Source organism: Petaurus breviceps, unplaced genomic scaffold (assembly GCF_028583685.1).
Source record: "Petaurus breviceps papuanus isolate PSGF00001 unplaced genomic scaffold, PetGlider_PUasm1.0 187, whole genome shotgun sequence".
Lineage (NCBI taxonomy): Eukaryota > Metazoa > Chordata > Mammalia > Diprotodontia > Petauridae > Petaurus > Petaurus breviceps.
In genome coordinates this window covers 25734532-25747630 of record NW_027185799.1, presented here as the reverse complement: position 1 = coordinate 25747630, position 13099 = coordinate 25734532, and the positions used below count along the sequence as shown (strand labels likewise).

The 13099-nt window shown below is 39.5% G+C and overlaps 1 protein-coding gene across 5 annotated transcripts in view; it reads left to right on the top strand.

Moving 5' to 3' along the window:
• Positions 1-410: 410 nt before the first annotated feature.
• MLANA (melan-A) overlaps positions 411-13099 on the top strand; it is a 24491-nt gene continuing 11802 nt past the window's right edge. For 2 of the 5 annotated variants that reach the window (XM_069090569.1, XM_069090571.1), the window contains exons 1-3: positions 411-523; positions 2795-2896; positions 6493-6608. In XM_069090569.1, the coding sequence (XP_068946670.1) occupies positions 427-523; positions 2795-2896; positions 6493-6608 (315 nt within the window). In that variant the 5' untranslated portion in view covers positions 411-426. Of the gene's footprint in view, positions 524-1175; positions 1290-2794; positions 2897-6492; positions 6609-8688; positions 9012-13099 lie in introns of those variants that run through there. The other 3 variants (XM_069090574.1, XM_069090572.1, XM_069090573.1) reach the window with 3 other exon arrangements.

Sequence of the window (13099 nt, the reverse complement as noted above, 5' to 3'; positions counted from 1 at the left end):
ACGCAGAAACCCAAGTCTTCCTGATTGCTTGTCCAATGTCCCACTCTGCCACCTTCTTCAGATTCTGTGGCTCATTCTAGAAATAAACTAGGCTAATGTCTTTTTTAACCTCTTTTTTAATGAAAATGGAGAGGTAAGGGCCAGTGTTCCACTTGAGTTCTCCTATCACTGGGAATAAGAGAACCATCTGAGTTCTCTGGAATCTAGAGGGCACATTTATTCTAAGAGCCATAGGGCAACGACAAACAAGAGAATGGACTGGAATTAATCTGGTGTAGAAAACAAGAAGCAAATGCTTACATATCAAGGGATAGTTGTCAAGATGAGGAATGAGGTTGGGAAGAAGTCCCTCTCAGTTTGCTCCTTTCACGCCAATTAAATAAATTCCATAGGCTGCAGCCTCAGGAATCCAAACCCGTGACCATCATGGGAGTAAAACTCAGAAACCAAAAGATTAAGAAAAAGAGGACTAATCATCACATGTCTCACCAGCTACAGAGCAGAAGGCAGATCTGCAAGGAAGGTAAGGGTTCTATTTATCTAGGATTTTCTTCCTTTAATTTTGATTCTCATTTTTGGGAAGCCCTGCATGGGCTCCACTGACCACTCACCTTTTTTTCACACAGGCTTTGAACTTCAGTGCAGTTTCTCTCCTGAGTTTGTTTTTCAGAAAAATGTGGACATTGAAGATAGTTATCATTAGATCTACAGTTGTGGAAATGTTTCTTTCCCCTCTTTTTCCTTCTAGGCTTTTTCTTTCTTATCTCTCCTTGAAAAGGAAATCAGAGAACTGAAAGAATTTTTTAAGTACCTTCTTGGAACCTTAGATGCTTGTCCAATTTGACCCTATGTTGTGCTGCCCTCCCCACCCCCAACATATGCTCCAGTTACTTAAATAATATTGAATAATATAATTTAAATATCAATATTGATTAATAATGAGAATATTTTAAAATTATTTGAAAAACCTTAAAGTGCACCTTTACCAAGTCTCAAAGCCAAGGCACTCTCCCCTCTGCTAAGCTATTCCTTCCTAGTGGTATTTCTCCTTTCCTTAAACCTTAGTCACATGTACACACTAGTAATTACCATTATTACAGTATTATTATTGTTAATGTTACTATTATTAAATTTCTAGCTGCACCTTAGTACAAGCTATGCTGTTTACTTTCTAGGTGGTCTCAGGCAAAGACACTTCCCCCTCTGTGGGCTCTTCATCTTCTCTGTAAGGGGCTAGACCAGATGATCTCTAAGGTCCTACACAGGCAGTTTTAAGAGCTTTTCACAGTGTAAGTATGCCCTTCCCAGGGGCAGAGCACAAGGCCTTTGGATTTCTCATCTTATATGAGGGTTGTCTATGACCTTCCATAAAATTCCCCATGGCATGCAACTCTTACTTATGGTTAAAATCTTAAGTTTAAGTTTTATTAAGATCTGAGCGTCAGGTAGGACTTTACAAGTACAAATTAATTTAATAGTAATTGATTTGGGATTATACAGTTTGGAACAATGATACATAGGGCCTGTCACTACATTATTCATCTGAGATATGGGATTTTTTTTTGGCAAGGCAGAGAGACTTAAGATAGTTAATTACCTTTATATACTCCATGGAATAGATCATTTATACAGCTAAGCTTCTTCCTTTTCTAGTCCATTAGATTCCTATTTAATGGCCATTAATAAACCTCCCCATGGGGACTGACTAATAGAAAATCACTAGAACTGTCAAAAGGGAAGATAAGTAAATGCTGTAGAGGAAAAAAATTCCACCCACTATTTGACTTTGATTTTGTGTTTTAAAGAAGTGTATTAAAGTTATAGCCCCTTAAAGTAGTGAGAGAACCCACTCATGGATCTGACTTGTCTTGTCAGCTAGGTAGAACAGTGGATAAGAGCATTGTACCTGCAGTCAGCAAGAACTGAGTTTGAATTCTACCATAGACACTTACTATCTGTGTGACCATGGGCAAATCATTTAACCTTTCTCAGCCTTAGTTTTCTCATCTCTAAAATGGTGATAATAATAGCACCTACCTCCCAGGATTGTTGTGAGGATAAAATAAGATAATATTTGTAGGGTGCTTTGCAAATCTTCAAGTGTTATGTAAATCTTTTTTTTTTTAGCAATCGGGGTTAAGTAACTTGCTCAAGGTTACACGGCCAGTTAATTTTGGGTGTGGTGCTGAGTATCTGAGCCCAGATTTCATCCCCAGGTCATCCTGACACTGGAGCCGGTGCTCTTACTCGCTGTGCTACCTGGCCACCCTGTGTTATGTAAATCTTAGCTATTATTATGTTTGATATTAAAAAATCCTCTCCTCCTCCATTATTATGTTTTAATAATTAAAAAATCCTGTCCTTTCTTCTGTTCTCCTTACCTCTCCTCTCTTTCCCTTTCTTCCCCTACCTCATTTTTTTGTTTATAAAATGTTTCCTCACAATGCTCCTTTCAGGCTGGGTACGAATCCCACCCCCCTATTTTCTCTTATTTTTCAAAGTTGACACATTTGGTTTTGCTACATCAGAAACTTCCCAACAGTCACCCAAACAAGCCCTGCTAAAAGTATATTTCTCAAAAACAGTTAAGCAAAACCCTTAATAGAATTTCATCCACTTGTTATAGATGAAAAAATGTAGACTTAAGAGAGGTTGAGATTTGCCAAGAACTGTGCAGCATCTGAACACTGGGGCCACCACTGGAACAAAGGTTTCTGATACTAAGAACCTAGGGACTGACTCTTGAGTTAGCTCTTGTTTCAATTAATGATCTCAGTGTCCTTCTTCCTGTTAGGTAACGTTTACTCGGCCTTCACAAGATGCCGGAAGAAAATGCTCACTTTATACATGCCTACCTCAAAAAAAAGAAGTCTTCTTCTTACATTACAGCAGAAGAGTAAGTCTAAAACCCAACTCAGATTTACAGCTTGTAGTTTGTGGATGGGGGCTTATCTCTCCCAGAATGTGTGTGCCTGTCCATAAATGTGTCTGTTCCCACAGAATGTGTGACACAAGGGGAAGAAACTTTCTGCTTAATTGAGTTAGGCTTACAGCCAGGTTAAGGATTGTTTGAGGCCAGGTGCTGTCATCTAGGGTAAAAAAAAAAGGTGGACTTTGCATTTTCGTCTGAATTCTGTTTTACAGGAACCAAATCCAAAGCTCCCAACCTGGATACTGTGTCTGGCTTTCTGACCTTGCCCACAATACATGCTCTGAAAATAATTCTGTTGATCTAATGTATGTAGGGTTTTGAAGGTTGTTGGGAGATGGAAGATAAGTGATGTGATACACTGCAAAGAGCCTGGAATTGGAGTCAGGAATTCTGGCTCTACCACTTATCACATTTATGACTTTGGGTAAATCAAGCAACCTCTCTCTACCTTAATTTATTCATCTAGAAAATGAGGGAGTCTCTTCTAAGGCTACATACCGTGAATTGCCCAAACCAGAAGTTCCAAGAATAGACTTATTTGGTGGTGGAGTGGGGCAGTGGTGAGGGTAAGAAATGGTTTCCATGAGAACAAACGGGCAGACAGACTTTCTTTAGTATATGCTGTTGGACACGGGTTGGAACTAATGTACTAATTCAGAGTGAATAAAACAAGTATAATCATCAAATGAACAGTAAGGGAAGAGCATCTCATGATAAGGAGAAACATCTGGGGTGGGAGTGGGTGTGGGGAGTAGTCAAGAGGGACAGAACGATGTAGTACAAGAAGTTAACGTTTATTCAAAGCCTGCTATGTATGGACTTGTCTCTGCTTCTCTGACTGGAGAATTTAAAGAAGGTTAAGAAGCCCAAGCAACTCTTCATTTCCCATCAGATGCACCATTTGGAACTGACTTTACCATCTCCATGCCCCTACCAGTGTATGTTCTCTCCCCCCTCAATCCCATTAACTTTTCAGCTTCCTTTTTGTGTGTCGTCTTCCCCCATTAGATTGTAAGCCCTTTGAGGGAAGGGATTATTTTTCTCTTTCGTATTTGTATCCTAGCACACAGTAGGGGCTTAAATGTTTAATTGCATTGTATTATAAAGCACTGAATTCCCTGCCTTTCTAGAGTTTCTAGTCTAGTAGGAGGATAAGACACAATATTACCTTATAAGCACGTTAGAGAATTAGAAGAGAAAAGGTTCTGGGAGGTCTGAAGAGGAAAGGAGCTGATAAGCAGGTAGCATCACCCAAGGCCTCTAGAGGAGATGCTGTTTGAGTTGGGCCTTAAAGATGGGTAGGAATTCTATAAGGGAAGAAGTTGAATGAGAGTATTTCTAGGCATTGAAAAGAGAGTGAACATAAATATTCAAGATGCGAATACATGGGACATGTCTGGGAGTGTGGTACAGAGAATAATATGGTTGGCCGGACCATAAAGTATATGATGGGATTTGAAATAAGGCAAGAAAGGTCAGGTGGCATCTGGCTGTGGAAGGCCTTGAATGCCAGTAAGAGAAGGTTAAACTCTATGAGGTAAATAATGGACAGTCACTGAAGATTTTTGAACAGAGAAATGACATGATCCAATCCAAGTTTTTCTATAGGGTCATCTAAAAGTCTTAGAGCAGTTTTAAACTATTGAAATTTAAAACTGCCCTAAGACTTTTGGAATAATCTAGATATTAAATTCTCTCTGGTAGATGGCCAACTCAAACTTCCAGGCCAGTCCATCTATCCTTAGGAACTGAAAAGCAGTCTGTAACACAGACTGGTTTGGGGAGTCACTTGGTGAAAAGTCCTTAGAATGGAACAAGTCCAGAAATAGGCAGGCTGTGAAAACAGCTAATGTTCAGTAACAGGTGGAATTTACTCCCTTCATCTAGTTGTTGGTAACAGGTGGGTGAGCTTTCTAAATGAAAATCTTGAAGATGAAATTTCCTCATTCACGACATGTCTTTCTCTAAACCCATGATTGGAGATATTGGTCCTTTGAAGAAGTTGGCTACAATCTTTAATGATACTTAAGAGGATTAAATTATAAATGCAATTATTTGTTATAGATGCTAAGGTCAGGAATTTCTAGTCTTTTGCCAATGAGAAGTTATTTCTGATTTTCTTTAAAACCTGATGATCATTGAAGTGGCAGGTGGACCCTGAACAGATAACCAGTTAACAAGGGGATGTTCCCCTCCTTTTTTGCTGGGATTCCCAGCAAAGTAGGTTTTCAAGTTAAATATATAGGGGCATATTTTTTTTTCCACTTTTGGCCTATGAAAATGCAGGGTTTTTTGCCCCTGGAATTGAAGAAATTCATCTAGTTCTTAGATTAACCACATAGCTTCAAATGAGCTTTCACTTCAAGGAAAGTTTTTTTATCCCATATTATGTAGGGCTTTTGGTTTGCCTTAACGTTGGTTTGGCTTGGGGTGGGCTTTGATTGAGCAGGATGTAACTGGGCTCCTCCTCTGTGTGCCTCACCCTGTGGGAAGAGTACGGAAGGACAGTGTACCCTGTGATACTAGATCTGACGTGTGCTGATCTGGGTCCAATTGCCAGCTATGTGCTCTAGGCCCTAGGCAAGTTATTTAATCTTTGTTAATACAATTTCATTGGCAAAGTGAGAGGGTGTCCCTAGGTAATCTTCTAAGGTCTTTTTAAGTTCTTGCACGCCATGATTTATGAAAGACGGTAGGCTGCTGGTAACCCATTGAGAAAACAATTAGGAAAGGCCTCGAATCTGCTGTTAGGCCCCAGTTTGGGGGGTCCATGATCTAAAAGATAGAAATGGTGCCATTTTGATGCCAGGAGATGACCCAAATCTAGAAATACAACTTTAGGGAATTTTGTGTAGGTGCTAATATTAAGGTTAGAGCATTTTAGTATAAGAAGTATTCATATCTTAGTGTATAATCCTTTTGTCAGAAATTCTCTTGGGTCCTGGGTCACTTTGGGAACCTCTGCTTCTCATACTTGTTTGTATCGGGTATTATCTGGGAATGTCACTAGCCACAACAGGCCAACAATTTCCCCCTAAAAGTCCTCGGGGTCACTCAGGTTCACAAGGCATCAGACACAAAACAATTTTTATCTACAGAGTGAAGACCACAGAAAGGACTCACCCTAGAACCCAGAGAGGGTCCCTTTCATCTTACCCCAGTGGAGACCTGTGCCATCTGTGTGCCTAACAATACTTCACTGGCTGGTGATTCATCAGGTTAGGGACTTAGAGTATCTATTATTTGACTTTCTGTCTATAGATGCAGTTACTCTTTCTTCTGAGAGATGGTGCTAGCTGTCCAACATCTGGACCAGGAGAAACTGACAGTGTTAAAATACCTTAATCCCAAGAGTCAGGATGGCTCTGAGTGTTTATTTTCTGCTGTAGGAGTTTTCAGGCAATTGTTCCTTCTTAGGAATTGGCTTAAGTTTCTTAGGGGATCCTGAACGGGGTGGGGGGGGGGAGGGCGGTACTGACAAAATGTCCCAACTCCTCATGCTCAGGGCTAGGATGACACCAAAGCACTGAATCTTTCTGTTTTTTTGATGTGTTCCACAGAAGACCCCTTTTCCCTTCCTAGAAAGGAGAATCATCTTCTATCATCAGTGATTTCCACGATCAGAGCCTGTATCCTTTCCTTCTTCCTCAGACTACAAAGGATTTCCTCAGATTCTGTGAGAACCATTTTCTCTTTATCCTGTTCAAATGAGTCTCCATTTTCTACTCCTGAATACATCTGGGTGAATTTTCACATATGTCTCCCTGTTCCCTTGCTCTTAGGTAGGGTACTTCTCACCTGCTCAGTATCTCCCACTGAGTTTTGACATTCAGAGGGGTCTTCCTTACCCCTACTCTCTATTTCCATTTCCTATCTTCCCTAGTGGTAATTGAGCCTGGATATGCAAATTATTCTGGAATAGCAATAAACCTCGAGAAATCACTGAAGACAAAACAAGAACAGGAAGGTCAGATGAGCAGCTTGTATGACACACAATAGAGGTTGGAAGCAAAGGGGGGCAAGCAATTATTTGTTGCATATGCACAAGAACGTACTAGCCCAAATCCAAGGTGGTGCCATTGACTGGCAATTTCCAGCCACAGGGCCAGAGTTGTTTAGGCGTTCATATCAACCTCTTGTTAAATCCTTGCCCACAGTTTAGGAGCTGCTTTCCTATTCCCTTGGATTGGAATTCTAAAGGAGTCTCAATCAGATACTTTAATACTGTAATCTTACCTCCTCTTTCCCCAATGACACAGTAATGAGACATACTAATATAGAATTACTACCAATACTTAAACAAAGTTCCGTTCTTGGCATATCTATTCTGGGGAGCTAAATGGATCTGGAAAAAAAGATTTCCATCTCAGTGCTATGTACATTTTTATAATTAGTAGTATTAGCATTATTATTATGTTGCTTAAGCATTATGACAGGTGCTAGGGATATACAAAGTTTAAATAAGGCATAGTCTCCACCTTCAAAGAAGTTACAATCTTGTAGGGTACTAAGACACCAAATAGATAGCTATAATACAAAATATTTTATATATTATGTTATTAGTACATTAGTTATATAGTATAATGTTATATAAGGTCTGGGGCTGATATCAGCACAGGGGAAGTCACTGGAGAGTAGAATCTGCCCTGGGACTTAAAGAAAGAGAACAGTGAAACTAAGGAAAAGGGAATAATAGCATGAGTAAAAGTAGAGAGTGTGATGTTATTGTTGGGTGTGTTTTGGGGAGGAAGGAGAAGGTAGAGGAAAAAGTCCAATGTGGATGCATGGGGAGGAATGAGATTAGACTGGAAAAAGCATAGAGGTATAAGATTGTAGAGAGTGTTGAATACCAGGCAACAGACATAGAATTTAAGAATTGGACTCAACCTCAGTGGCCATCTGGTCCAACTTGTCTTCCCCAAAGAATCTTCACTACAACAAATGCAATGAGTTCTGGGCTTCTGCCTGAAGATGTCTAGTGAGGGGAGAAGTTTCCCATTCTACTTTTTGGATAGCTTAGAAAGTTTTTTTTCTTACATCAAGCTTACATTTCTTGGTTCTGCCTTTTGGGCCCAGACAGAACAAGCTGAATCTCTTCCACACGACTGCCCTTCGAATAACTGAAGACGGCTATCATGTCTTCCCTCCTTATCCTTACTCCTTCCAGTCTTCTGCTTAAATATCCCTCGTTCCTTTATCCAGTCCTCATAATATGACACAGACTCAAGAGCCTTCACCAATTTGACTGCCCCTCTTGCAAGAGCTTATCGATGTCTTTCCTAATCTGTGTGAACTTGGCTTAGTAAAATCCATTCCAGACAGAGCATAATTAGAGGTAAGGGGGTAGTTTCTGTCAATACTAGGCCTGGGCTGGGTGTGTTTGTGTGTTCCCGTAGGTGTATGTTTTGTATTTCCACTAAGCATGTGACACAAGGTATCTCATTCCTGCATTAACGAATGTCAATACGGCACATTGGTAGGGTACTGGGCTTGAACCAGAACTCTGAAATTCCTCTAGCTGAACACAACCTCCTATCTTTCCATCTCCTCCTAAACTTGTCCTTTGTCTTTGACCTATCGTTCATTCTCCTTATCTACCTCCTCTCTCCCACTCCCTCACTCTTGCTTTCAATTCACTTTCCTCCCTTCACAATCTTACCCCTATAGTTAGCTCAGCTGTATTCACTGACCTCTCCTCTTGAATCCCTTGTCCATTGTCCTGTTGCCTTTAACGCCTTGACAAATCCCAACCCTAGGTTCTACCCACCATGTGCTTTCCCTGATCCTCTGAAGGAGGAAGAATTCACATAACTGGATTCACTTCAAGTTGTTGCCTTATATTAACTGGGTGTTCTTTCTTTTCTTCCCTTCTTGGATTCATTATTGCATTCCTCATTGTGGTTGTTTCAGATCTTCTCTTTTCAAGTTTCCAATACTACCAGGTTGTACCTTGCTATGTATTCAGTTGATGCTAAAATTTGACAGCGTGCTGTGATGTGCTGCACAGTTTCTACTCTGTCCTTGATCACTAAGGCTAGGGTTCCTTAAAGATAATCTTTTATTTTTTTAATAAAAAAGTCAATAAGCATTTTATCTATCTCTTTAATCTTATATTTATTTTTTGTTACATTTTGAGTTTCCAGTTGTCTTCCTCCCTCCCAACCCTGCATTAGAGAAAGCCAACATTACACACACACACACGCACACACACATATGCACATGCACACGCATGTATGTATGTATATATAAATATATGTGGGTATATGTATATATGTATGGGGAACCATACCATACATACTTCCATATATCAGTTCTTTCTCTGGAGGTGGATAGCACTTCCCTTACTAGGTCCTTCATAGTTGTTTTGAAAGTTCATATTACTCAGAATAGCTTGGTCATTCACTGTCACTCTTTGAACAGTTTACGTATACAATGTTCTCTTGGTTGTGATCATTTTACTTCACAAAGATAGCCTCTTATAATTTAGGGTGATGGTGACCTGAACTCTGACTTGCCTTCATAAACTCCTCCCTTCCTTTAAACAAATCTGTAGGACAGCACCATTTGTTCGATACTTTTTTGTTAACATTTTGTATTATCATTATTATTATATTAAGCAGAAACTCAAGTGCCAATATTTCAGAGCAGTCAAAGATCACAGAATGCAGACCTGGAAGGAGTCTTAGTGGTTATTTAATCTAATGCCTTCATTTTTATAGGAGAGGAACCTGAGGTCTAGAGCCACCTGCCCTTGACCCTCTTCCCAAAACATTCTGACTTAAATAAAAATGGCCCTGTGGTTAAAAGAAAAAGGGAGGCACTCAACAATAGCAACAATTATCTAGGGTATGTGAGTATAGGAAGAGAGGAAAGCATTTATTTAGTATCAACCATGTACCAGGCACTGTGTTAAGCTAAGCGCTTTAGAAATAAGATTTCAACTTATCCTCACAGAAACCCTGAGAGGTAAGAACGATTATTACCCCCATTTCACAGTTGAGAAAATTCATGATGGAAGGACAGGGGAGAGAAAATAATCTAACTTGTATAGAAAATAGAATGTGTGAAGGGGAGTAGTGTGGAACTAAACCCGGAGAGGTACTTTGGAGCCAGATTGTGGAAGACAGAGGTTAAGTGACTTGCCCAGGGTCACACAGCTAGTAAGTGTCTGAAGTCAGATTTGAAGTCAGAAAGATCTATCTTCCTTTCTTCAGGCCTGGCACTCTGTGCACTATGGCGCCACCTGGTGCCCATCCTTGGCATACAATAAATGTTTTGCTATTTGTCCATTCTCAAAGAGGACCAATGTCACTAGGGAAGTGACGTCTTGACTTACAAGTGAACTAATGACGCTTAATAATGAATTTGAATAATGCTTAATAAATGCTGGTTGACCTCACACACACACACACACACACACACACATCACAGCCTCCTGATTGTATCAGAACCTGTTATTGACTCTTTTAGGATTCAGATAGTCATTGTTACTCTCTTACCATTTTTTCCCTCCCCCCCTCATTTTCCTCTAGGACAGCTGTACTAGGTTATATAAATTATTTCTTAGAAATTTCCAAAAGGGGGCAAAGGGTAAGGGAGCCGGGGGTTATTCTCATTCAGAGCACTTGTGACTCAAATGGATAGGGATCCTCACTGTGTAAGTTGTGAATATAAGGGAAGAGATTCGTTCATGTATCCGTTGAGGTTGGTAGAAGGTATCAGGTGTGTATATATTTTCATGGATTGCTTTTGTTATGTCACCATTGAAACTGGTTATGTTGGACAGGCAGTGGTATCCTCAGTGACATGGTATTCTGGACACCCATCAGGAAGTTATGAGGGAGTTGTCTTTATGATCTAGAAATATAGAGTAACAGACTGACACCTCACACTCATTTTGACAGTTCTGTTGATTGTTGAAATATGATGCATGTCTGTCTTTTTCAACCTGTACAAAAGTAAGCCAGCATATAGTTACTTGAAACTAAATTCCCAGATCTGTAAAGAAGGCAAATATTCGATCAAATGGAAGGATTAATTCTTTTCCAGGGCAGTGGAACAAGAGGTCAATTTGGAAAAAGCAACATAAAATATTGCTGGTATCTGCCAAATATCAGGGTCAACATATTTTACCAACTACCTAGTTCAGAAGAATGGGAGAGAAAATAGTCCAGTTTAGATAGAACATAGGTGAAGCAGAGTATATGTGCTAAACCTGGAAAGGTATGTTGGAGTCAGATTGTGAAGACCTTTAATACCGAAGTTAGGAATCTATTTTATTCCCAAGACCCAGAGGTACTGGCCCACAACACTCTGGGAGCGCTGTCAAACAAGATTTCAATATCATTGAAATATTTAACAAATTAATTAAAAATACAATAAAACATAGACAATACATTTTAACACTAAGTCAACATGCTGCAGGCATGGATATGTTGGATATACATATGGATTAGTTGGTCCTGGTTTCCATCTGAGTTTGACACCATTGCCTTAGACAACGGGAAACCACTGATGGGCTTTAAGTCGCAGTTTTTGACGTAGAACTTACTCACCTTCCCAGTTCTCCAAGAAACTGTTTCCCATTTAGCCTCGTTTTTTTAGGTAATTGGCTAGGATTATTAATGGTAAAGTAAAAAATAGGGTCAGATAGAACCATAAGCTTTTTAATGCCTTTGATTTATGCCAGGATGCAATGTCTAAAACCAGGCAACCATGAACTTTCTGAATAAAAGTTGCATGAGAGGAGCATAGGTTTATTGACTATTATCAGAAGATTGTATAGTATCTTTGATAACCACAGTTCTTTGAAAGAGTAATTACACAAAACTATTTGGTTTATATAACAAAACAGCTTATATTTACATAGTACTTCATATGTTTCATAAAATACTTTTCTATCAACAGTGGAATGTAAATTCATTGAGAGCTGAGATGATTTTCATGTTTCCCTTTATATTCCCAGGGCATATAAAAGCAGTGTTGCATTGTGGATCAAGATTGTGGAGATGTGGATTCAAGTCCAGTCTCTGACATATAGTGGCTTTGTGATCATAAGTTATGGAGGTTTCAATTTACATTGTTAGAGAGAGTTTCCTTATCTAGGGTTTCTCTGGATTAGTAAAATAACACCTTCTACAGAAATAGGCACTTAATAAATATTTGCTTTTGGGCGGCTAGGTGGTGCAGTGAATAGAGCACCGGCCCTGGAGTCAGGAGAACCTGAGTTCAGATCTGGTCTCAGACACAACACACACACAAAAACTAGCCATGTGACCTTGGGCAAGTCACTTAACAGCAATTGCCCTCCAAAAAAATTTGCTTGTTGAACCAACCAACTGACCATATTGAGGAATAGTGCCCTCCTTTCCCCCTCCCTCTTTTTATAGAACCCAGGCCTTTTGTCTCCAGAGTTCTTTCTACTACACCAGGTTAGCCCCACCCTTCCATATATCTCATACTGCAGAAAATTTGTGATAAGCATTTTCTGACTTTACTCACAAAATTGTATCTCCCTTAATATTTATTAGATTATATGTTATTTAGGGGCAAAGTCACTCGGTGTGCTAAAGCCAGCTCTTATGGGCTCCAGGGGATTGTTAAATTTTTCAGAGTGAGCTTTTATACCTAGGGCAAACACTACAAATCAGGACTTGATTTATTGTTTTGTTGATTGTCTAGACTAAAGAAAGTGTTAATAACATATAATAAATTTTAAAGAATATATTCTGGGGTTTTGTGTGTGTGTGTGTTTTGGGTATTTTTGGAGAGACAGTTGTTAAACATTTACCCTGGTAGACCCAAGCCTAATATTTCTTAATATCAATAGTCAAGTAATAAGCATTTATTAGGGTCTTACTATGTGCTAGGTACTGAAACATAGGCACACACTATTTGTTGAATGAGTTAATTCAAATCCTGTAGGCATCTTAATGTGCTTGGCAACTTTTGCAAGAGAAATGTAGTCTCACTGTCTAAGAGTGACCTTTGTCAACAGCACCCCAATGTTGTCAGCATCAGCTCTCACTCTTTCATCAGTCCCTACATTAGTGCCATGTCTGCACATTGCAAAGCTTTACCTGAGAAGGAATATGAGCTGCACCGTGACTTCTGCTTTCAGGGACTTAGTTCAAACTCACCTTCATGACTGTACCATTGATTCAGAAG